This window comes from Fusarium redolens, assembly GCF_020744475.1.
Source record: "Fusarium redolens strain MPI-CAGE-AT-0023 chromosome Unknown BKA55scaffold_16, whole genome shotgun sequence".
In the NCBI taxonomy this organism is placed as follows: Eukaryota; Fungi; Ascomycota; class Sordariomycetes; order Hypocreales; family Nectriaceae; genus Fusarium; species Fusarium redolens.
This window is the reverse complement of record NW_025763679.1, coordinates 331,174-352,674: the sequence shown is the minus strand read 5'-3', so window position 1 is coordinate 352,674 and position 21,501 is coordinate 331,174. Positions and strand designations below refer to the sequence as shown.

At 48.4% G+C, this 21,501-nt stretch overlaps 11 protein-coding genes across 11 annotated transcripts; 10 read left to right on the top strand and 1 right to left on the bottom strand.

The window, feature by feature from the left end:
* Positions 1-453: 453 nt before the first annotated feature.
* On the top strand, positions 454-1,455 carry BKA55DRAFT_521315 (ADP-ribosylation/Crystallin J1; the record flags this gene model as incomplete). Its single annotated transcript, XM_046188502.1, has 1 exon — positions 454-1,455. One exon carries the CDS (start codon positions 454-456, stop codon positions 1,453-1,455), a length of 1,002 nt encoding a protein of 333 aa, XP_046044961.1.
* Positions 1,456-2,337: 882 nt separating this feature from the next.
* Positions 2,338-4,409, top strand: BKA55DRAFT_521474 (fungal-specific transcription factor domain-containing protein; the record flags this gene model as incomplete). The annotated part of the gene is made up of 5 exons (XM_046188515.1): positions 2,338-2,915; positions 2,962-3,396; positions 3,445-3,814; positions 3,864-3,899; positions 3,948-4,409. The coding sequence occupies 5 exons, from the start codon at positions 2,338-2,340 to the stop codon at positions 4,407-4,409; spliced, it is 1,881 nt and encodes a 626-aa protein (XP_046044960.1).
* Positions 4,410-4,816: 407 nt separating this feature from the next.
* BKA55DRAFT_543475 (uncharacterized protein) lies at positions 4,817-5,736 on the top strand (the record flags this gene model as incomplete). The annotated part of the gene is made up of 3 exons (XM_046190604.1): positions 4,817-5,121; positions 5,178-5,546; positions 5,595-5,736. 3 exons carry the CDS (start codon positions 4,817-4,819, stop codon positions 5,734-5,736), a joined length of 816 nt encoding a protein of 271 aa, XP_046044959.1.
* Positions 5,737-6,465: 729 nt separating this feature from the next.
* BKA55DRAFT_578608 (uncharacterized protein) lies at positions 6,466-7,854 on the top strand. Its single transcript, XM_046193736.1, has one exon. It carries the CDS (start codon positions 6,739-6,741, stop codon positions 7,774-7,776), a length of 1,038 nt encoding a protein of 345 aa, XP_046044958.1. The 5' UTR covers positions 6,466-6,738; the 3' UTR covers positions 7,777-7,854.
* Positions 7,855-8,581: 727 nt separating this feature from the next.
* On the top strand, positions 8,582-9,523 carry BKA55DRAFT_597355 (uncharacterized protein; the record flags this gene model as incomplete). Its single annotated transcript, XM_046196066.1, has 2 exons — positions 8,582-9,212; positions 9,243-9,523. The coding sequence occupies 2 exons, from the start codon at positions 8,582-8,584 to the stop codon at positions 9,521-9,523; spliced, it is 912 nt and encodes a 303-aa protein (XP_046044957.1).
* A 300-nt stretch (positions 9,524-9,823) lies between these two features.
* BKA55DRAFT_543472 (major facilitator superfamily domain-containing protein) lies at positions 9,824-11,601 on the bottom strand (the record flags this gene model as incomplete). The annotated part of the gene is made up of 5 exons (XM_046190603.1): positions 9,824-10,437; positions 10,490-10,890; positions 10,944-10,979; positions 11,044-11,221; positions 11,274-11,601. 5 exons carry the CDS (start codon positions 11,599-11,601, stop codon positions 9,824-9,826), a joined length of 1,557 nt encoding a protein of 518 aa, XP_046044956.1.
* A 436-nt stretch (positions 11,602-12,037) lies between these two features.
* Positions 12,038-13,575, top strand: BKA55DRAFT_578606 (enolase C-terminal domain-like protein). Its single transcript, XM_046193735.1, has one exon. It carries the CDS (start codon positions 12,236-12,238, stop codon positions 13,505-13,507), a length of 1,272 nt encoding a protein of 423 aa, XP_046044955.1. The 5' UTR covers positions 12,038-12,235; the 3' UTR covers positions 13,508-13,575.
* A 1,579-nt stretch (positions 13,576-15,154) lies between these two features.
* BKA55DRAFT_578605 (uncharacterized protein) lies at positions 15,155-15,777 on the top strand. The gene has a single exon (XM_046193734.1). It carries the CDS (start codon positions 15,208-15,210, stop codon positions 15,724-15,726), a length of 519 nt encoding a protein of 172 aa, XP_046044954.1. The 5' UTR covers positions 15,155-15,207; the 3' UTR covers positions 15,727-15,777.
* A 1,345-nt stretch (positions 15,778-17,122) lies between these two features.
* BKA55DRAFT_666596 (voltage-dependent anion channel-domain-containing protein) lies at positions 17,123-18,686 on the top strand. Its single transcript, XM_046197788.1, has one exon. It carries the CDS (start codon positions 17,250-17,252, stop codon positions 18,579-18,581), a length of 1,332 nt encoding a protein of 443 aa, XP_046044953.1. The 5' UTR covers positions 17,123-17,249; the 3' UTR covers positions 18,582-18,686.
* An 823-nt stretch (positions 18,687-19,509) lies between these two features.
* Positions 19,510-20,630, top strand: BKA55DRAFT_543468 (kinase-like domain-containing protein; the record flags this gene model as incomplete). Its single annotated transcript, XM_046190602.1, has 2 exons — positions 19,510-20,005; positions 20,056-20,630. 2 exons carry the CDS (start codon positions 19,510-19,512, stop codon positions 20,628-20,630), a joined length of 1,071 nt encoding a protein of 356 aa, XP_046044952.1.
* A 417-nt stretch (positions 20,631-21,047) lies between these two features.
* On the top strand, positions 21,048-21,419 carry BKA55DRAFT_543467 (uncharacterized protein; the record flags this gene model as incomplete). The annotated part of the gene is made up of 1 exon (XM_046190601.1): positions 21,048-21,419. One exon carries the CDS (start codon positions 21,048-21,050, stop codon positions 21,417-21,419), a length of 372 nt encoding a protein of 123 aa, XP_046044951.1.
* Between the last annotated feature and the right edge of the window lie 82 nt (positions 21,420-21,501).

The window sequence follows — 21,501 nt, the reverse complement described above, 5'->3', positions numbered from 1 at the left end:
AGATATGGAAAGAATGATGGCTATGTCCGGGCCGGTAAAATTGTCCAAGATACCAAAAGATGCCTCGATGTTGAGAGCGAATGGACCACAGGGAGGGTCCCAGCTTTACCAAGAAGGTGATCCAATGGAAGGCCAACTGAGGCTGGGTGAGGCCATCCGGGCCTAGTACCTGGATTGCTTCAGAGGGCTCACTCACTGTAGCATCCGCGACAGACAAACGCGACTACCATACAATCTCACATACTCCCAGAACCAATCACAAATTTGTTTCTCTGGCAATCTCATAATGTGAGCCTTGCGAAAAGTCGTCCAGCTCCGTTTACTGTAGGCAGCAATGCACGGATCCGACTCAAGGCTGACAGACTCAGCCCCAGCTCAGCCCCCGATGTTTGGCTCTTCAATACGATATGAACCATCAAATCGCCAGCAAACAAACAAACACAAGCAACAAATATGTCTTCACCTCGAAACGAGTCTGGACTTTCGCCGCGCGAGTCCCGTGTTATCGGGGCGCTGCTGGGTGTCCATGCCGGTGATTCTCTGGGCGCAACGCTCGAGTTCAAGACTCATACGGATATTGCCCGTGAATACCCTCTTGGTCTCCGAGAGATCGTAGGCGGAGGCCCGTTTCGATGGTCGCAAGGTCATGCAACAGACGATACTGATATGACTCGGGGCGTACTCCTTGCATATCACGACTACAAGGCTGGCGACGACGTCGCGCGCCTCGCTGGCGATTACTTCATCAATTGGCTTCGCGGCGACTGGCCAGGCAGACGACCAGGAAGTCGACCGGAGGACATTGGCGGAGCTACGTTCGACGGATTGACCAAATATAAGAGAACGAGGGATCCCGATCGTGCGGGAGCTGGCGAGGGAAGTGCTGGAAATGGAAGCTTGATGCGCTGCATTCCGACCGGCTTGTTCCAACCTGATCCCCAGAAGTTGGTCGAGGAAAGCGTGCGTATCAGCAAGATCACCCACGACGATAAGAGATGCACGGTCGCATGTGCAGCCTACAACATGATTGTGTCAAAGCTCATCGACCAAATCGCCCCGCCAGAGGCCATTGAGGCAGGCCTCAAAGTCGCAGAAAGTCTTGAAGGAGCCTCTGGTCCAGTATATGAAGCGATTGAACTCGGCAAATCTCTCAACGTGGCAACAATGGCAGAGAAAGGGCCTGCACCTGAACTGGGAGGGAGATGCAGCGGATACGTCCTTGAGTCACTGAGCCTCGCGATCGCTGCGGTCCTTGACACTCGTGGATTGGAGGATATTGTGGTGGATGTGGTTCGCATTGGCTGGGATACAGACACAAATGGAGCGATCGCGGGAGGAATACTGGGAGCTCGAGATGGAACAACGGCTATTCCTCCCCAGTGGAGATCAGTCTTGCAATTTGGTCGTGAGTTTGAGAAGACGGCTTTGAGTATCCTCAAGGGGAATGCAGCGTAAGGGCTTTTCCGAGTACATTGGTTGCCATGAACGTCCCAGTTCAGCATAGGTTCAACAGACAATAGAAGGTTGAGGACTCATGAATAAATTAATGTGATGCCCTGAATATGCTCTTTGTGCTACGAAGAAGTGCAGTGAATTGATCATGACCTTGAATGGCTGGCATCTGAGAAAGAGACTGCTTTCGAGTCGCCGGACCGGAAGTCCTAAAAAGGCAAGCCTTATCACCCCACAGATACCACAAGACGATATTTATATTTCGTCACTTTTGCAGTAGCTCCGTGACTCCATCAAGGCATAAACAAGGATTGACGCCGCGGAAGTAGGCAGCCGGTACTAGCCTCGGGAATGTTAGCGATGAGGGATACACGTGACACAGATTGCGGGGTTAAGCTCATCAGGACAATTATCCATGTCTCATCCCCGGATTCGCTTTTCCGTCCAATCTTGCCCAGTTTCATCCTCTCTTTTCCGTTCCCTACAGCCTCAGCTTCACCGCACAAACAAAAACATCTCTGCACGAGTGGATAGACGTGGCTCCAATGACTTCAGAGCGTTCCATACTCCCAACACCGTCAGAAGATACCAGCAGCATACATGTAGCGAAGAAACGGAAAAAGAACGCTGAGAGAGTCAGAGTGACAAGGGCGTGCGATGGATGCAAGAAGTAACGCAACCCTAGGCATTTTTCGCCTAGATCGACCGTGAGCTAATCTGTGTAGGCGGAAGATCAAATGCAATGGCATGCAGCCGTGCAAGTTCTGTACCCGGACAAGGGTCTCTTGCACATTTGACTCGGCTTATGCGAGAGGTCGTTTGCCGGTGATACCCTCAGCGGACGAGGTGGGAGACGAGAGCATAACCGTTTCGGCTCAGGATACAATGCCTCGGAGCGAGAATACCAGCCCTACGGATCTGACACAACAGTACATGGTAAACACAGCCAACCAGAGTGTAGAGTTGCAGGACTATGGCATGCCATCTCATCTCATGGTGCAGAGCGGCACGGGCTCACGGGCTGTAACGTCGGTGCAACAGTCCCCTGAGCCGTCTCAAGAGGATCTTCAGGGTCATTACATCGGTCCAGCCTCTGGCGTGTCGTTCCTTCTCAGGGTTCAGAAGCGGATGCACCAAGCCATATCGTTCTCTGGGCCTGGAAGCATCTTTACCTTTGGTGATGCACCTCTTCACAACCCTGACTATGATCCGAACTTTTGTATGATGCTTCCCAAAGAGGATGCTCAGCGCTTGGTCGATCGTTACTTCGACTTTGCTATGCCAACATATCGCTTTCTTCACCGACCTACGATTCAGGAATGGTTCTCGGAGTTTTATGAGACGTTAGGCACTATGCGTGATCCCAACAATTCTGCCGCCAAAGTTGCGTTGCTCTTCATGATCTTGGCTCATGCTAGGGTTTATATGCCTGAGAATGACAGACCCGGACCATCTGATCTGAGGTTAGGCACTCGTCCATAACTACCTTCTATGCTAATAATTACCCAGTTCTCGGTATTACTTGGCAGCTGAGCATCAGCTCTCGAAAGAGAGTGGTTCAATACGACTCACTAGCGTACAAGCTCGCCTTCTGCAGTGCTACTATCTTGGGACCCAGTCTCGAGTCAACCATTGCTGGAGCCAATTTGGTATCGTCACAAACCTGGCACTTGCTATTGGCCTCAACCGAAACAAGAGACCAGGTGTTATTAGCGGGCTGAATCATATCGAAGTCGAAAGTCGTCGAAGAACTTTCTGGTGCGCGTATACTCTCGATGCATATCTAAGCGTATCCCTGGGTCGACCTCGTAACTTCCATGACGATGATATCGATACAGAGCTGCCAGCTTGTGTTGACGATGGTGACATAACCAAGGATCACATAAACCTTGCTGGGTCAACCAAGGGCTACTCAGTTATGCTTGCTCCTCTTGGACATATGAAGTAATAATTCCGCCTCACCCGCAATATACATACTGACTCCTTATCTAGGCTCGCTCGCATCATCGGCCATATCCTGCGGGGCCTTTACTCAGTCAAGCCTATCTCGATATCCAGGCGGCTAGAAGAAACACAGCTTGTCTCGAAAGACCTCGCAGATTGGCGAGCTGAGTTCTCCCAGTTTCTCGATGCCGACTACTTCAGTACATCATTCCTCGTTCCCATTGTTCAGCGGCAACGGAACGTTCTCAACTTGACCTACTGGCATGCTATAATACTTACGCATCGTCAAGCTGTGTTGAACAATTTTGCGCGAATTTCACGGCAGAATAGAAGGGGCAGTGAGAACGATGCCGCAACTCAAGACAGTGTTCAAAAGTGCCTTCAAGCTGCTATGGATACTGTTGGTCTGATCGACGAGGTAAGGCGCGCGATTGTCCGCTATATCAACTCTGAATAACACTTCCAAGATGACAGATAACGGACAAATGTTTCGGGCTTTCTGGGTGAGTGCAGCCCAGTCTTCTGGAGATGTCAACATTAACTGGTGTTAGGTTACTGCATACTTTGCTTTCACTGCAGCTATGGTTCTTTATATCTACGTGATCCAGAAATGGGCATCACCCCCCGAAACATACAGCGAGTACTTCACAGCCGCAACACGATGTCAATCTCACATGTCAACCATGGTGGAAAAGGGCTCCTTATCAGAGCGATACTGTTTTCTCTTGGAAGAATTACGAGTCGAAGCCTTGCGCCAGGTGAATCGGATGCATCCTCATGTGTTTGCTGGTCTGGAGGGACATGCACAAGACAACGCTTTCCAGTCCAATGTTATACCGATGGATACGCCGAGCGACAAGACTTCTTATACAGACTTAATGGGTGAGAATGGGATGGATTTTAATGGCATGTCTGGTGTTGATTTCTCAGGCTGGGGTCAATTCGCGTCCATGGTTTCGTCGGGCTTGGGTAACTTAGATGCTTTCCTTGATGATGAGGTGTTTAGGCTTTAGGAGCAATTGTCAAACAGAAGCTTGGCAGTCGGGCTCTGATACACCGAGAAATGTTACTCTCAGAACACAATCTTAAACCTGTCCACCTTTTCTAATCGCGGAATCTTGCCAATCAGCGGGCTTAACGGATATGACCATACCTTTTCCAGCCATCGGATCTAAAGCCGAAACCGCACCGGAAAACCCAATCAGTGGAACCATGTCGGTGACAAATCCGCTACAGATCTTGGTTGGAGCGGATGAGGGGTACCTAATGTTAGCTTCCACGTCTATCTTTACCATTCCCTGGGTCGCATAAAGTCCACTTGGTGAACCTGCCAGAGGTACTTATCATCGGGAGTTAACAAACATTGAATCAGCATTACTCTTTTCTCCCAAGACATTCGCAACATAGCCCACTTCCCAAAATGGCATCCGCAGTCTCAAAGCGCCTTGAAGGCAAGACCATTCTCATCACCGGAGCATCTTCCGGCATCGGAAAGGCCACAGCCTTTGAGTTCGCCCGCACCAGCCCCAAGAACCTCAAATTGGTCTTGACGGCGCGGCGAATCGACAGTCTTCGTCAAATCGCTGAAGACATTGTCAAGGAAGTTGGCGATGGCGTCAAAGTGCATCCCGTCCAGCTCGATGTCAGCAAGCCTGAGGAGGTGCGCTCTTTCGTGAGTAAGCTTCCTGCAGAGTTCAGTGAGATCGATGTCTTGGTGAATAATGCGTAAGTTCCCCCAAGACCCAGATCGGTAAAGCGATTAGCTGACATATTACTCGCAGCGGTCTTGTCAAGGGCGTGGATAAAGCTCCTGAGATCAAGGAAGAAGACATCAACGTCATGTTCGCTACCAACGTCACAGGCTTGATCAACATGACACAAGCTATCCTCCCCATGATGCTGAAGCGCAATAATGGCGAGGGAGCTGGTGACATCATCAACATTGGCTCTATCGCAGGTCGTGAGCCTTATGTCGGCGGCAGCATTTACTGTGCAACCAAGGCTGCTATCCACTCGTTCACCGAGAGTCTACGCAAGGAACTCATTTCAAAGCGCATTCGTGTCATCCGAATAGACCCTGGTCAAGTCGAGACTGAGTTCTCAGTTGTGAGATTCTACGGCGACAAGTCAAAGGCTGACGCTGTATATGCGTAAGTTTACCCTATGCTATCAAAGGGCACAGAGCTAATCAATGATAGTGGCTGCGAGCCCTTGACACCGGATGATATTGCTGAGGCGATTGTCTTCGCCGCTGGCAGAAGAGAAAACGTGGTCATTGCGGATACCTTGATATTCCCTAACCACCAGGCTGCGGCTACCATCATGCACAGGAAGACTTAGAATAGCCTTATCTTAATTAGAACAAGACACTAACACAACTAGACATTTTTCAACAATAAATGCCTGGGTGATTCATGAGAACGACAGGTTGGCGTTGTTCAAGATTTGTAAGAGAATATTCGTTGCCTCAGTCACCTTTACGGAAACTGATACTGTAGTCATTCGATTCCAAGGGGCTAGTCCGATATGGTGACATGCCGTAGGCTGTAGCCTGTCAGGCACTCCAGTGGTAGGATCATGCAGGGTAGCCGACTACCTTGTCTAGGGGAGACAAGAAAACTTAAGACGTCTATCCTCAATGACAAAAAGACTTGGGTAAATTTAAAATAGACTTAGTATAGACCTGGTGGGCCTTAGACTAGATATTTTTGCCACCTTGCCTGAAGGTCAGAGGTTTTCTTGCTCTGCATTCAAATCTGGGGCCATCAGGCGCGCGCGCTCTCAAACCTTTTCGGCACAGGGAATTCTCGGCTTCGGATATTTTCTCCGTAGAACCAAGCCCAGACCGAGTCAAGTGCAGTCGAGTAGCGTCGTATTGGCTTTGCGGGGGATCGGCAATGCTCACTCTCGCTTGTCGGAAAAGCGACATTCCCAACCACATCGTTCTTCGCTTTTCCGTGACAGTTCCCAAGCCCCATGACTTGAGACGGAGTAGCAGGTGCATATTGCATTCCCGTCGCTAATTATCCAGCGTGGGATCTGGATAAACGGGCATGATCCGCTGACCATTGCACTTGTTCAACAATCCACCGTTCATCTGGCGAATGGAAGCTGATGAGTGCTGTCGTCTCTCATCCGTGAGTGGAGACCACGGATTCATATCACGGTCGCCCCCAGAGAAAAAGGACTCGGAAGAAAGATATTGAGGCAAATTTCCACCCAAGCCACAGGCCAGAGACCTTAAGTACCTGGACTCTTCCTAGAACATCGCTCTAGTCTACTTTATCCATACACAATACGCAACACTTGAACTCCTTTCGTGAAGTTGATTCGGCAGTTATCATGTCTTTCTATAGAGCTCCACCAAGCGGCGTCTGGGCACCAGCAATTACCTTTTTCGACCATGACACAGATACACTCGACACAGACTCTCAAGCAAAATATTACTCTTATCTATCCAAAACAGGTCTCGCAGGCCTTGTCGTGCTAGGAACAAATGCCGAGACCTTTCTCTTAACGCGCGAAGAGCGCAAGGCACTATTACAGACAGCACGTCAAGCATGCGGGCCATCGTTTCCTATCATGGCTGGCGTTGGTGGACACTCAACGAAGCAAGTGTTGGAGTTCATCAACGACGCAGCTGATGCCGGAGCCAACTACGTCTTGCTCCTCCCTCCTGCTTATTTTGGGAAGCAGACAACACCAGAGGTCATCAACAACTTCTTTGACGACGTTGCAAAGAACAGTCAACTACCTATCGTCATTTACAATTTCCCGGTTGTCTGCAATGGCATCGACCTGGATTCCGCCACCATTGCCGCTTTGGCAAAGAAACACAGCAACATCGTTGGTGTTAAGCTGACTTGCGGAGCTGTTGCCAAGATAACACGACTTTCTGCAGAGCTTCCCGAGGAGCGGTTCGCTATCTATGGTGGGCAGTCAGACTTCTTAATAGGAGGCCTGGCTGCTGGCTCCCACGGTACAATTGCTGGTTTCGCCAACGTTGTCCCCAAGACCATCGTGCATATCTATAACCTCTACCAAGAGGGCAAGTTTCAGGAAGCCATGGCTCTGCACAAGAAGGCGGCACTGGCTGAGCAACCTTGCAAGGCTGGAATTGCATCAGTCAAGTATGCAGCAACTCTGAGCACAGCCAAGGCCGCCGGAATCAAGGGCGCTGCAGATAAGCTGAAGCCCCGAAGGCCATACGTGGAACCTACGGATTCTGCGAAGAAGAGTATTGAGTCGCAGATTTCTGACATGTTGGACTTTGAAGCCACGCTCAAGTTACCAGCTGAGAAGGGCAAGTCAAACGGCGTAACGAATGGTGTATCGAATGGGATCATGAATGGAACATCAAACGGGGTGGTGGTGCATTAAAGGTACTATATATGGGACCAATAGTATATATACTCTGCAGTAAAACATTGAGTTAATAAAGTCGGTAACATTTAAGCAATGTGCATGTTTCCTCGTTATCTCAAAGCCAGTGGTAGTGCAGCTGCTCACGTTCATCAGTGCTCTACACAAGTTACAAGTCATATTTCCCACGAAATGTTGTTCCACCAATATACCAACGACATTCAATCAATCTTCACGTACTCCAAAATCCAAACTACAGATTATAGTCGCGAGATTGATATTGGTTGACTTGAAAATAAATATTCCATCGTAGATGGACCCCTGTATTTTCGTATTAATCTAAGCTATTGGCATTAGTGCGTGCTGAGCGGAAAACTATCAGTGGCTTCAGCGCCTCGATATTAACTCACAGGGGTGTAGGTTCACTACATGACGGGGCAAATTCAGTCGCAACACAGTTCCAGTTGTGAAGAATGCCGGGCGCTGAAGCGAATTGGCATTTTTAAATCGCAGCAAAATTACGAAAAGAATATGTCCTGCACATTTAATAAGCCAATGCCTCAAATGCTTCACTATTTCTGCGATACAGAGTAAAGAGATGCGAATGACGGCCCACGTTCTAGGCTTAACGATCAGCGCCAAAGCCCTGCTAACGTCCGCTAGAGTATAAGCTTACAGCGCCACCAATTTATCGACAAAAAGAAAACAAGAGTTTCGAAAAGGGGACCATGGAAAACTCCAGTAATTCCCGTTTTTCTTCCCTCAGTTGTATCGTAAGTTGTCAGTCGTTCTGCATCTCACCAAAGTCATTCATTTTCCCAACATGGTTTCGTCCACTTTTCTTGCCGGCGCGTTGGCGATTTTCGCCATCAGCGGCGTTAATGCTGGGCCATGCCGTCCCTCATCTGTCTCGACCACCGAGACACTGACCGCGATTGAGTCTACAGCCACCGAGAGCTCTCTGGCAACCAGCGAAGAGACCACGCTTACACTGTCCACCACCGCTGAGCTTTCTGTCACTACAACTCAAACCACAGCTATTTCTGATGTTGTCTCGTCGTCTGAGACTTTGGTCGATGCCACTACGACTACCCAAGCAACAGCCTTGGAGACTACAACCGCCACAGGGCTAGCCGTCACCACAACTGAAGCGACCACTGTTTCGGAGGATATCTCATCCTCTGTGACTTTGAGCGATGATACCACGACCTTACTTATGATCACCACGACTACACAAGCTTTCGTAGACACTGCAACAACAGCCGCAGCGACTACAACCACCACTGCAGCTGCTGAACAGGGCGAGTGCACCCTAAACTCCGAATGCGAGGCACTCAACGGCGGAGCCAACCCCATCTGCGATGCCGGCACTTGCGTTCCCGACGACAGTCAAGGCGACCCATGCTCCGATGAGAGCGACTTTACTACCCCCGGCCAAAGCTGCTCGGCCGAAGGTTTCTGTCGCGTCTCTTAAGAGACACCAGAATCTTGCTCTGACGCAAACGAATGCCTTTTGTCTACCAATCGTATTTGTACTCTAGGACTCTGCGAGTGTCCCGAGCCGACACGTCAATGCACTCCACGATCGGATCTGCAACTCTGTCAGTCAACAGGGGAGTGTTCAGCTGGCGCTACTTGCCAGCAGGGTATCTGTGTCGATCAGGTTGCATGCACTGGTGAATCAAGTTGTCTGGCTAATCTAGATCTGTGCGTTCTTCCTGGCGCTTGTGTCTGCCGGAATGGTGTATGTGCCCTCGGTGGTTAAGCATCATCTTGGTCGACGAGAACTCTATTCTTTCGTTATGAGGACATTCCTTGGTAGGTAGGATAATGGACACTGTTTAACTCTATTGTTCCATCGCTATCTGGGCATGTTACACACTTGATACTTGTAGGCTTGCTTCATTCTGAACCGGGTATTATGCTCAAGTATATTCTTCATAATATCATAATCCAACTAAATTTCCTGCCACTAGTTCTGAACCGCTCACAACACGCGAGTGGCTCAAATTGTCATCACCAGTACTCCGTATCCGCTCAGCAATCCATCTTGATAGTCCAAAGTCTAGAGCACATGCTTGAACAGCGGCGACCTGTCTCCCATGTCGAACAGCTCCTCCTCAGTGTACTTCCTCTTAGCCTCCTCAGCAATCTTTGCCTTCCGGGCGTTGGCGATCTTGTAGCTCCACTCAAGGAGAAAAGCAACGATCAGACCAGTGCCTCCGAACGCCAAAGACAGGCCGAAACCTGTATAATACTTAGGCTTTTCCTTCTCAAGGTACATAAAACTACCGACGATACCACCGACGTTGCCGACACAGTTCATTAGAGCGATACCGATAGCACGCCGAGATGAGGGGGCGATGTTGTTGGCGTTCCATGAGGCAGCGGCGGCTTGGATGGGATAAATACCGATAACAGCAAGAACGACGGCGAAGTAGGCAACTCCCTTCTTGGCCTCGAGTTGACCGTTGAGAGAAATCATGATCGAGTAGGCGACTGTGACAATCACCATGGGGATAGCGACGAAAGGCATACGCCAGAAGAATCGATCAGAGATCTTGGCGAAAACAATGGCGGAAATGGCAGCAGCGACGTAAGGAGGAGCGGAAGTGAGCTGAGCGTTGGTGTTGCTGAAGCCCATCGCTTTGGTAATGCTTGGCAGCGTGAATTTTGTACCTGAAACCGGTTAGTGAAGTTATTCATGCCATTGAGTACCGTGTGAACATACCATAAGACAGAGCGGACTGGCACAGGAGGAAGTAAGCCTGAACATAGACTCTCCAGTTGGTGAGCACCATTCTGATATCCTTCCATCGGACAGTTGTCTCCTCCTGGAAACCTCCGCCTTGCTTGATGAACATGGAAAGCTCAAGGAATCGGATCTCCTCAGGGTTCAACCATCGTGTAGATAGAGCAGGAGTGTCGATGAGGAGGAAGAGGCAGGCAACGCCGAGAACGACTGTAGCCATACCTTCGAGAAGGAAAATCCATCTCCAGCCCTCAAGACCAGCGACTCCGTCCATCTCAGCGATACCAGCGGCGAGAAGACCAGAGAAGGCACCTGACAAGGCACTGGCGCAGTAGAAGTAGGAGATTCGTACAGACAGATCCTTGGGCATGTACCAGTAACTATCAAATTGTTAGGAGATGAACAAAAGTCGAAAGCTCCTTTCTGAGCTTACCTGCACAAGTAGATAGCACCTGGGAAGAAACCAGCCCTGAGTTGTCATGTTAGCCCCAATCTTCAAGGTGGGAGTCAAGAGTCAACGGATATGGACTTACTCAAAGATACCAAGAAGAACACGAGTAGCCATGAGGCCACCGAAGTTTTGCACAAGTCCAGTGCAAGTCATGACGATACCCCAGCAGACACAGAGGATACCAAGGTACATCGATGGGCGCTTGAACTTCTTGAGAAGAATGTTGCTAGGGACTTCGAGAAGGACGTATGGAACGAAGACTGGATCTATGTCAGCTCACAGAGAGCTATCAGTGATTTCGGTATAACTTACAGATGGACAGAATGGTGTTGTATTGAACACCAGTCATGCCCAAGTCCTCGACCATGCCCTCGATCTTTGCATTACCAATATTGGCGCGATCGATATGGCAGATCAAATACAGCAGCGCAAGCATTGGCACAAGCCGAACATCAACCTTGCGGAAAACCTTCTTTCGCTGCTCCTCAGTATAACTGTTGTAGAAGTCGGCATCGTCAGGGTCCAAACCAAAGACGCGGAAACCGCCAATCTCGATGGCTTCGGAGGTGTTTTCGAGATGGTCCGGCTTATGGTCGCCGACCTCAACGTCGCTCTTGGAGATTGAACTTCGAGGAGCCATGATGAACTTGTTGCTGATCAAGAGCTTGGGACTTGAAGCTCAAGAGTTGTGATGTTGAGAGACCCAAGCCTTGGAAGTGCTGAACCAAGCTGGGTATTATAGTCGACACAACGATCTGGAAAAGCAAAAGAGGTCATTGCGCAGATTAGCTCAAGAGGATGCCCCCCATTTCCCCAGACGAAAGCCAGTGTAACCCCAGACTTGGCGACATCCAAAGCGGAGTGTCCTTGTTTGCCAAGTGCGGGGTAGGAATTCTGATGGTCTCATTGTACGGAAAATATCACCCCCAATGCTATCTCCTGGGGGATCGACGGAAGTGTTGATGGACGGAAAAGCACCCAATCAAATGGTTATCCGTGGCGGATCTGTCCCCAGCCACATCAATCTTTCAAGGAAACATGTCCGATGTGTCTTTTCCCTCTTGATACGGATATGGAAACAACTCCATGGAATACTACACCAAGTAATCATGCGTGATACCCGCGATGGTTACTCAAAGGAAATGATGTTTACCCCGCAAACTGTACTGACATGACAGCTCAACCATGCACAAGCCCGGGATAAATAGTCCACCACTCAAACAATACAGTTCCAATCAGTAGACTCAACAATCACGACACACTGAATCGCAATCATGTCTCAACGAAGCATCATCAAAGACATTGTCATCACCCCTGTGGCCTTCCATGATATGCCCCTGCTAAACAGCGTGGGTGTACATGAGCCATACGCTTTACGCAGCATTGTCGAGATCATCACAGAAGACTCATATGGTCTTGGTGAATCATATGGAGATTCAGCACATCTAGACCGTTTGCAAAAAGCAGCGGATAAGATCAAAGGCCTTTCTATTTACAGCACAAATATTATCTACCAAAGATGCGTTGAGTCACTCAAGACCGACACCAATACTGGTGGAGACGGCATGGGAGGCATGGTGACTACCGCTTCAGTCGCTGATAAGGTCTTCTCACCATTCGAAGTTGCATGTCTTGACTTACAAGGCAAACTAGCTGGGATATCCGTCAGTGATCTCCTAGGCGGACGGGTGAGAGACCAAGTTCAATACTCAGCCTATCTCTTCTACAAATGGGGCGGGCACCCCGGTCACGAAGATGACGAATACGGACCTGCGCTAGACCCTCAAGGAGTGGTGAAGCAAGCCAAGAAGATCATTGACGAGTATGGCTTCCAAGCCATCAAGCTCAAGGGAGGCGTGTTCCCTCCTGCAGAGGAAGTTGCCGCGATCAAAGCTCTCCATGAAGCTTTCCCTGACCTGCCACTGAGACTTGACCCAAACGCGGCTTGGACTGTTGAGACTTCAAAGTGGGTCGCTAAGGAGCTTGATGGTATTGTTGAGTACTTGGAAGATCCGGCTGGTGAGATTGAAGGAATGGCTGCTGTTGCCAAGGAGGCATCGATGCCCCTGGCTACCAACATGGCCGTCGTTGCTTTCGACCATCTTCCACCATCTATTCTTCAAAACGCTGTACAAGTAATCTTGTCTGATCATCACTTCTGGGGCGGTCTCCGCAAGTCACAAACACTAGCATCTATTTGTGCAACTTGGGGTTTACGCCTTTCGATGCATTCAAACAGCCACTTGGGCATCTCACTCGCTGCGATGACCCATCTCGCCTCGGCAACACCTAACCTGGATTATGCTTGTGACACGCACTGGCCTTGGAAGCGCCGGGACGAGGACGTTGTTGTTGACGGCGCGCTGAAGTGGAAGGATGGCGGTGTTGTCGTGCCGACAGTGCCTGGTCTAGGTGTCGAGCTTGACAGAGACAGGTTAGCAAAGCTTCATCAACAGTACCTTGACTGTGGGCTGAAGAAGCGTGATGATACTACGTATATGAAGAGGTTTCAACCAGACTTCTCGGAGAAGATCCCTCGATGGTAAATCCTGGGCATCTTTAGCCAATTTTGAACTGGCCAGTCAAACCAGAACTTCTATGTATCCAATAGTCTATCAAATTACTTTAATCACTTGACGTCCTATCTTTAATGTAGCTAACATGATCAGGCAGCTGGTTTTCCAGAAAAGGACTTCACTTAGCAAGCTCTTCCCGTAGCACTCTAGCTGAGCTCGATTATTATCCAATACTAATTTCGGCACGATAACTTCTTGACTTACCCTGGCCTTCTTGACTGAAAAAAAAAACTATAAAGAGATTTGCGTGCGAGCGACAGAAGTATCCCCCAAAAAGAAGTCAAGAGGAGGGTTAGTCTTTCTTAATCTGCCCGATGGTCTGCAACTTCTCCTTCAAATCCTTCGGCTCCTCTTTGAAGGCTGTCACCTTCATCCTGGCCCCTTCGTCATCCCACCCATAGTTTGGCGTGCCATCAGCCCTTTTCCCGTAAATCCATTCGAGGCCATCTAGAAACGTCTCCTTGGTGATGATCAGGTCTCTAGAGATATAGTGCGTCCACGTGGGAACGTTGTTTGGGTTGAAAGCGCCCATGGTGAAAAGGATCTTGGGATTAGTTGATAAATATCTTAACTTGATTCTTCAGGCAGGATTAGATTGGCCTGGTATGCTTTCTTCGTTCTTAGTCTTGCAAGTTGTATAAAAAAAAGAAAAGGAGATTTGAGTTCGATCAGACCTTTTGATCTTTATATATTCGAAGAATGTCTCTGATTCAGAACACGCTTTGTTTTCTCGATAAAATATATATAGACCACTGAAACGGCATTCGAGTCACCTTTCAATCATGAGCATCTACGGCATTCGTGAAAGATGTTCGACGGTCGCTAGCGAGATTGATGGAACTCCACACGATCAAGCATCCATATCGTCAAATCATCACAGACTATATTAATATACGTCTACCGGTTTGCTTGGGGGGTTGGCGAAGCTGACATTCCTCGCGAATTGGGACTTGGATGGGCAGGTAAACGATTTTTGTGAACGTAATGACAGGACAACACCGATTCAGAGTCGACTGTTCTGAGCGTCATCAACAGACAACTTCAACTTCAAACAGAGTGTACATCCATTGCAACACATACATGCCTAATCAGGCGTACGAAAGTATGTGAATGCAAAACATTAAGAACTCAAAGGCGATCAAACAGGACGAATCAGCAATTCAGCATTGAACTTCACGTGGCAAACCCTGAGACCGGAATTACCCTATACGTGAGACCCCAAGGCCAGTTGATTAATCGAACAGAGGTTTCAATGGTACAATATGCTTTTAGCCCATGAATCGATATTTATTCAGTTCTATAAGTTTACGTACATGTCGTAGGGGCAAAAAAGAGTGCATTGTTCTCGATTGCCTATTGCTTTGCTAATCTCAGGACTTCGGCACGACCACCTGAAATTCAACACGCTGGAAATTGTTGTTCCATCATGACAGCGCTTACTGTAGGTCTGCAGCATATTTCACGTTACTCTCTTTTTTAGCTGAATAACAACCGCGCGGCTCGGGAAATGTTTGCTAAGTAGAATCCAACATTCGTCTGACCACCAAGGTCAGCTTATGTGAGCAACAAGAAGTAATATATCTGAGTAGCAGCGACTGGATTCCCTACTCTTTCTGACTAGATATCTTTTCTTTTCACCGCTTGTGCATTGACTAAAGCTTCTAAACCTTATGGTCGCAATGTCTGCCAACTCAGAACTTAGGAAGCAAATTGAAACTACGGTGAATAGCTTTCTCGCAAGCTATGAAGACGGAAGAAAAGCGAATGACCCGTCCATCATCAACCGCGATGTGACTCCAGACTGCATTCGCCAACTCCTTCCCGCCTCAATGTGCAAGACGCTCGGCCTTCCGGAAGAGTTTCTTATACCCAATGATGTCTATGAGAAGCTCTTCGCCGACGATCTTGCTCTTGGCGGGATGCACAATACCGTGTCAAAGCACTTGACGATCGACGTTGAGGCCCTGCGCGCGGCAGTTAAAAGTAGTGGAGATATGATCTACCATCATGGCGAGACTCTGCATCTAGAATTTTCCTGGATATTCTATCTTACTGGAGATGGTACGAAGATAAGCAGGGTTATTGAGTTTGCTGATAGCACCTCTGTCTTGAGGATGGTGGCCATCATGAAAGAGCATGGCGCCGAAAGTGGCCAGGGCCAAGAGGTTGATTTTGACGCTACTGGATAGTGCGGCGGTTGAAGGCGATGTCCAGAGCCATTGAATAGTTATTATCTCGTGAAAATGATATTTTGTCTTCCATTTATAATGTATTGTTTTATCACAGACAAAAATTCCGTGACGCTTCCGGTATGATTGGTGGATTCGCGGTCAAACAAATCGTGGTCTTGGCGATCAAACAAGTCGAAACAGCACTACAAATAACATGGCAGAAACGTGTTCTCGATGCAAAAGTTCCGGAGTTTTCCGTTGTTGCGAAACACTTTATGTTGATATTCGGTGGAGAACCTCAATTTGATACATGGTGACTCCGAAGCGCCCAAGCACCTGCTGAATTTAGTCCGCGGGTCTTTATTTATTTAAACTTAAATATAGAGATACTGGAGACCGGGGAAGGTCTGAACGCTGGACGTGAAACCCGGTAAATTCCCAATTAACATATGCCGGGGGTTGTTTATCTCCGACTCCATGGAGTTTTCTGCAATATGTTCGCAACATGTGAAAGAGTTTTACGTCCGTGGAATATTCTATTGATCTGCCCGGTACGCCCGAAACTCAAAAAATGCCCAGCGTGGCTTAAAAGGCTTGGAATTTTGAGCCGCCAGCGACGTGGCATTGCAGGGATCTAAGACGCCTCTGCCGTGTCCCAAGCCACCATCGACAACAACAAATGCCATCATTTATGACGATCTGTTGTCCAAGACGGCAGTTAACTTATCTCGCATACGAAATGAAACGCGACAGATCGCAGGTGAACACGATTCGTAAGAGCCGCAACCAATACCACAGCCCCCTATCGAAACAAGTTTGAGGAAGATCTTCAAACGCGACCTCAAACCCTTCAATACTAATTTAGGCCGCAATCTACACTCCCTGTTCACGTCCAAGTGTTCGATATCTACACCCAATGGGATCCAGCGGCTCTCATTCGACCTTCTCCACCGACAAGGTAAGCTTAAGCCTCAAAGTAACATGGGCACGAGTCAGGTGACGAGTACGACGACCAAAGCGGGACGTGCAGGGCATATCCATTGGCTCACCGTTGATCTTCAAGACGATCGCACTGATATACAACAAGGGAGAGCTCAGGAGCTATTCCAATGTTTTGGGTCTCATATCTTATACACGAGACTTCGTTGGCCAGCAGCCTTGCACCGCGGTGCGGCTCAGGCGTTACCCGTTGTCGCGCCCGTCGCTAAAATTAGTCTAGTTTGCGTGTCATGTCCAAGAAACGTGTAATGAAGATCTGGTATCCAGTAAAGACAGGCATGTGAGATTCGTAATGAAATTTGCAAAAGTGCCGAGACGATGGCGATAGTGATTGGGCTCTTATCGCCGTTGGCGAATATTTATATCTAGTGCCAAGCCCCTGAATATCTGCCTTCTGGCCGCATCAACAGCAGAACGCCTAGACTCTAGTCTGGAACTCTCACGTAGGAGTCCGGCGGCCACATACATCAGTGGAACTCTCTTCGCTTTTTCTTCGACCTCTCCTTATCATCTTAGTTTACACAAAATATTTCTGCATTATCATGGCGCATCACGACACGAGGATGCATGATCCCAACATGGATCGCGACAGTTACAACCTCGACAACCTATCTACCGAACGCAACCATCATGAGTCTCATCGACCAAACTCACCATCAGACCTTATGTCTGGAGCCTCGACAGATATCGAGTCTGGCACATCAACACCGACGCACATCAAGGATGCAAACCAACATCCTTCATTCGACATTTACGACCCGAACCGACCCAAACTTGGCTTGCGTCAACGGTTAAAGCACTTCACTTGGGCTTGGTATACATTGCCTATGAGTACTGGTGGTCTATCACTTCTCTTCTTTGCTCAACCGAACCAATTTCCTGGTCTCAAGACCATTGGTCTGGTCATTTACATCATCAACCTCATAATATTTACCTGTGTGACAACGGCGATGGCATCACGGTTCTTCCTTCACCCAGGAACATTTGCCAAGTCCATGACACATCCACGAGAAGGCTTTTTCTTGCCTACCTTTTTCTTATCTATAGCCACAATCATTACCAGCACCGATCGGTATGCGATACCGAAGGACGACTCAAACCTGGTCTGGGCTGTTCAGACAACCTTCTGGGGCTACCTTGTTGTCACCCTCATCTTATCTATAGGACAGTACAGTTATGTCTTTGCAGCTCATAGCTTTTCTCTTAGCACTATGATGCCCACTTGGATCTTACCCATCTTCCCTATCATGCTTTCGGGCACCATCGCATCTGTCATCGCTGAGACTCAGCCTCATGTTGCTGCTGTACCCATCATTGTTGCAGGACTAACCTGCCAGGGCCTTGGACTCAGCGTTGCCGTCATGATGTATGCTCATATGATTGGACGTTTGATGCAAGCAGGCCTGCCCAACCGAGAACACCGTCCAGGTCTTTTCATGTGCGTTGGTCCACCTGCATTCACTGCCCTAGCCTTGATAGGCATGGCTGAAGGTCTGCCTGAAGACATCGACTTCATCCAAGATGGAACATTTATCAATGTCGGAATGGTTCGACTAATGGCTACCATGAGTGCCGTTTTCCTTTGGGCTTTGAGTTTGTGGTGGTTTGGCATCGCCGCCGTTGCCGTTATTCAGTCTCCCCCCAAGTACTTTCACCTCGGATGGTGGGCTATGGTTTTCCCCAACACTGGTTTCACTCTCGCTACTATCTCTATCGCGAGATCCCTTGGCAGTAAAGCCATAGGATGGTTCGCTACTGGAATGAGCATCGTCATTCTCTCCGCTTTCGCTTTCATTTTCTACAGCCATGTCAGAGCTGTCATCTCTCAAGACATCATGTACCCAGGACGGGATGAGGATGTCGAGGATCACTGAGTCGAGCATTTCAGCGCAGCATAACTAGACTTCAAAATTGCATAAAGGAACATAAAAATGTTATACAATACTACTCGCATATACTGTCGTTTTCCATTCGTTAACCCCGTGCGCCGCAACCAAACTTCTTTCATAGTAAGGCTTTAATATTCACTCGCTAGTTAGTTTCACCTTTGAATTGATACCATATTTAAAATTGACTCACTCGGTTTTCTACTTAAGAATTTTCCTATCTATGCTAGTCCATTTCCGCTGTTTCGACCGTTTCATATATCTACGATAAGATCAACGGATCTGAAACCGCATCTGGAGCTCCGAGTCGCATCCCCTTGTCACTGTCGCTGGAATATACTGCTGCAACGGAATATTTATTTCTCAAGATTAGATTCCCTAAAAATAGTTGCCCTTCCACTGATGCACTTGAGACGTTGGTAAATCTGAGCTTTTCAGTAGCTGTCACCTCATTGGATGCGTAGTGAATCTCCTTGGCTCATCATGGGTCGCAGCCCGCGTGCAATCCACTCCTGATGCCACTCTGCAAAAGACCCCAAGCCTGAGAGAGCCAGTTATTGGTTTAACACCGAATTTATCGGGCTTAGCATCATTCGTAACAATGTAGAGTTGTTTCGTTGCACTCTCTGACTTCCATTCCCAGACGGTCTAACCGTGGTCAGGACACCTATCCAGTCAAGCCTCTTGGCAAGATAATTTCCCCATCTATTTCTCTTGTTAGGCAATAATAACTCATTCCTCAGTAAGCACTTGGTAAAAGCGGATGCATGTACGTAATCAATGCTGACACCCCTCACTTGGCTGATTATCCGGATAAACGAGGATGAAGGAGTGAGTGCCAGATGCTAAGTGTCTTATAAACCAGCACCCATACAAAACAGGCAGTGAATGTAAGGAACTGGAAACGCTTGCAATTATGTCTGAAGCAACAACTGAGCAACTCCCCACCCTCCCCTCTGATCTAACCCCCCAGTGGTTCAGTGCCAAACTCGGGCGTGAGATCAAATCAGCGGAGAAAACACGCAACATCTGGGGAACCGCGAGTAAACTATTCTACACGTTGACCTACGAAAATGAAAGCGAAGAAGAAAGGCCGGTCAATATCTGCGTCAAGGGAGTGTTTGATCCCAAGATGATCGAAGCTCAGCCATGGACCGTCAGTCTGGCTCAACGAGAAGCAGAGTTCTTCTCCAAGGTTGCGCCAAACGTCAGTCATATGATCTTTCCAAGAGGCTGGTGGAGTGGAACGGACGAGAAGCAGGGGATTGCTATCATGAATGATCTTGTCAGTGAAGGTTGCACTTTCCCAGCTGAAGTTGCTTCATATTCGGTTGATAAAGTCAAGAATGGTGTCGAGCAGCTGGCAGGTCTGCATGCTCAGTACTGGGGTCAGAGCCAGGAGGACCATCCATGTAAGAACCTTTGTAAATAATTCCTGTCCCAACGTCTCACAAACTTACAGGGATATGGAACAACTACGACCCTGCCATGACTTTCATGTGTAGATCGTGGGACGAAGTTGTTAGGAGACCCGGCCGCCCCCAGCTTCCGGAGTATCTGATGGACGGGGCTCGATGTAACGAAGCCTTAGATCGCTACTACGCTGAGCGAAACCCGCGTTTCCGCACCTTGTTGCATGGAGATACTCATATCGGAAACATCTACTTCACATCTGATGACCGCATTGGTTTCCTGGACTGGTCTGCTTTCCACTTCGGTTCATGCTTTCACGATGTCGTGTATCACATGACGGCTATGCTTAGCGTGGAGGATCGCAGGGCTCATGAGATGGAGATCTTGGACCACTATCTGGAGACACTTCATAGACTTGGAGGTCCCAAGTTTGACCGACATAATGACCCGGAGGTTATGATCGAGTATAAGAGATCATTCATGACCAATGTTATCTGGCTTATTTGCCCGGATGGTCTACAAAGTAAGGAGCGGGTCGCTGCTTTGTGTGAGCGAACTGTTGCGACTTATGACGACCACAAGGTTATTGACGCGATCTTGGGCCAACCGAAGGCAGCGACATGAGTCGGACTACTTATGGAACGAAGTTGCTAATCAGACGACTTCTACGATTCCGTGCTGAAGTTGAAAGAATAAATGTGAGATCTCTGATAGTAATGGACATACATGTATTGCTGTTTGCCAACCATATTTGGACCCCGTCCATGATTGTGCGGTACTGCGTGATCATTACGTGCTTAATTCAGGATGTAGCGCATAGTTTTGATGAGATATGACCTTTATGACATAATCTAGAGACGGTGAATGAATCGCAGATGAATTATGACGTTAATGACTTTCAAATACTCAATGTATATGAATATTCATTGCAGTTGTTCATTTGGACCGTGCATCCTTTATCACACAACAAATATGCGCAACACTCGATCTATCCTCAACCTTGTCCGTATTCAGTCACTGGCACCTAGGCAATTCTCTACTATGCCTGCATTCAATCAGATCGAGCGAGTACAGGTTGACGAAGGATCGCATGCCACCGGCGAATCCAAGGTCCCCAAAAGTGCACAAGTCACCGTCCCTAAAGGAGTAGAGGAGAGCCTTCCAGACTCGGTATGTCTGTCGCAACCTCGTCAGGGAAAAGAGACTAACGATCACAAAGTTCACCCTACTGGCTTCAACCCTGGTCAATCGACCAATAAGACACACGCCAAAAATGATGGAGAGGAGTTCATAGTGCCTAAGAAGGTCCAAGAGAAACTTCCCGAGGCTGTTGAGAGGGCTGTACCAAACGCTATTCACGACACTGGAGATACGCCGGTCACGGGAGACAAGAAGTATAATATAGATTATTAGTATTAATTGATGGTTGCATTCATAATGACGAAGCAAGTCCTTATTGAAGCACTAGACTATGGGGCTAGCAGCCAAATCATGA

Coding starts and splice junctions, on each gene's coding strand:
- BKA55DRAFT_578608 (XM_046193736.1), top strand. CDS start 6,739: ATGTCTTTCTATAGAGCTCCACCAAGCGGCGTCTGGGCACCAGCAATT.
- BKA55DRAFT_578606 (XM_046193735.1), top strand. CDS start 12,236: ATGTCTCAACGAAGCATCATCAAAGACATTGTCATCACCCCTGTGGCC.
- BKA55DRAFT_578605 (XM_046193734.1), top strand. CDS start 15,208: ATGGTCGCAATGTCTGCCAACTCAGAACTTAGGAAGCAAATTGAAACT.
- BKA55DRAFT_666596 (XM_046197788.1), top strand. CDS start 17,250: ATGGCGCATCACGACACGAGGATGCATGATCCCAACATGGATCGCGAC.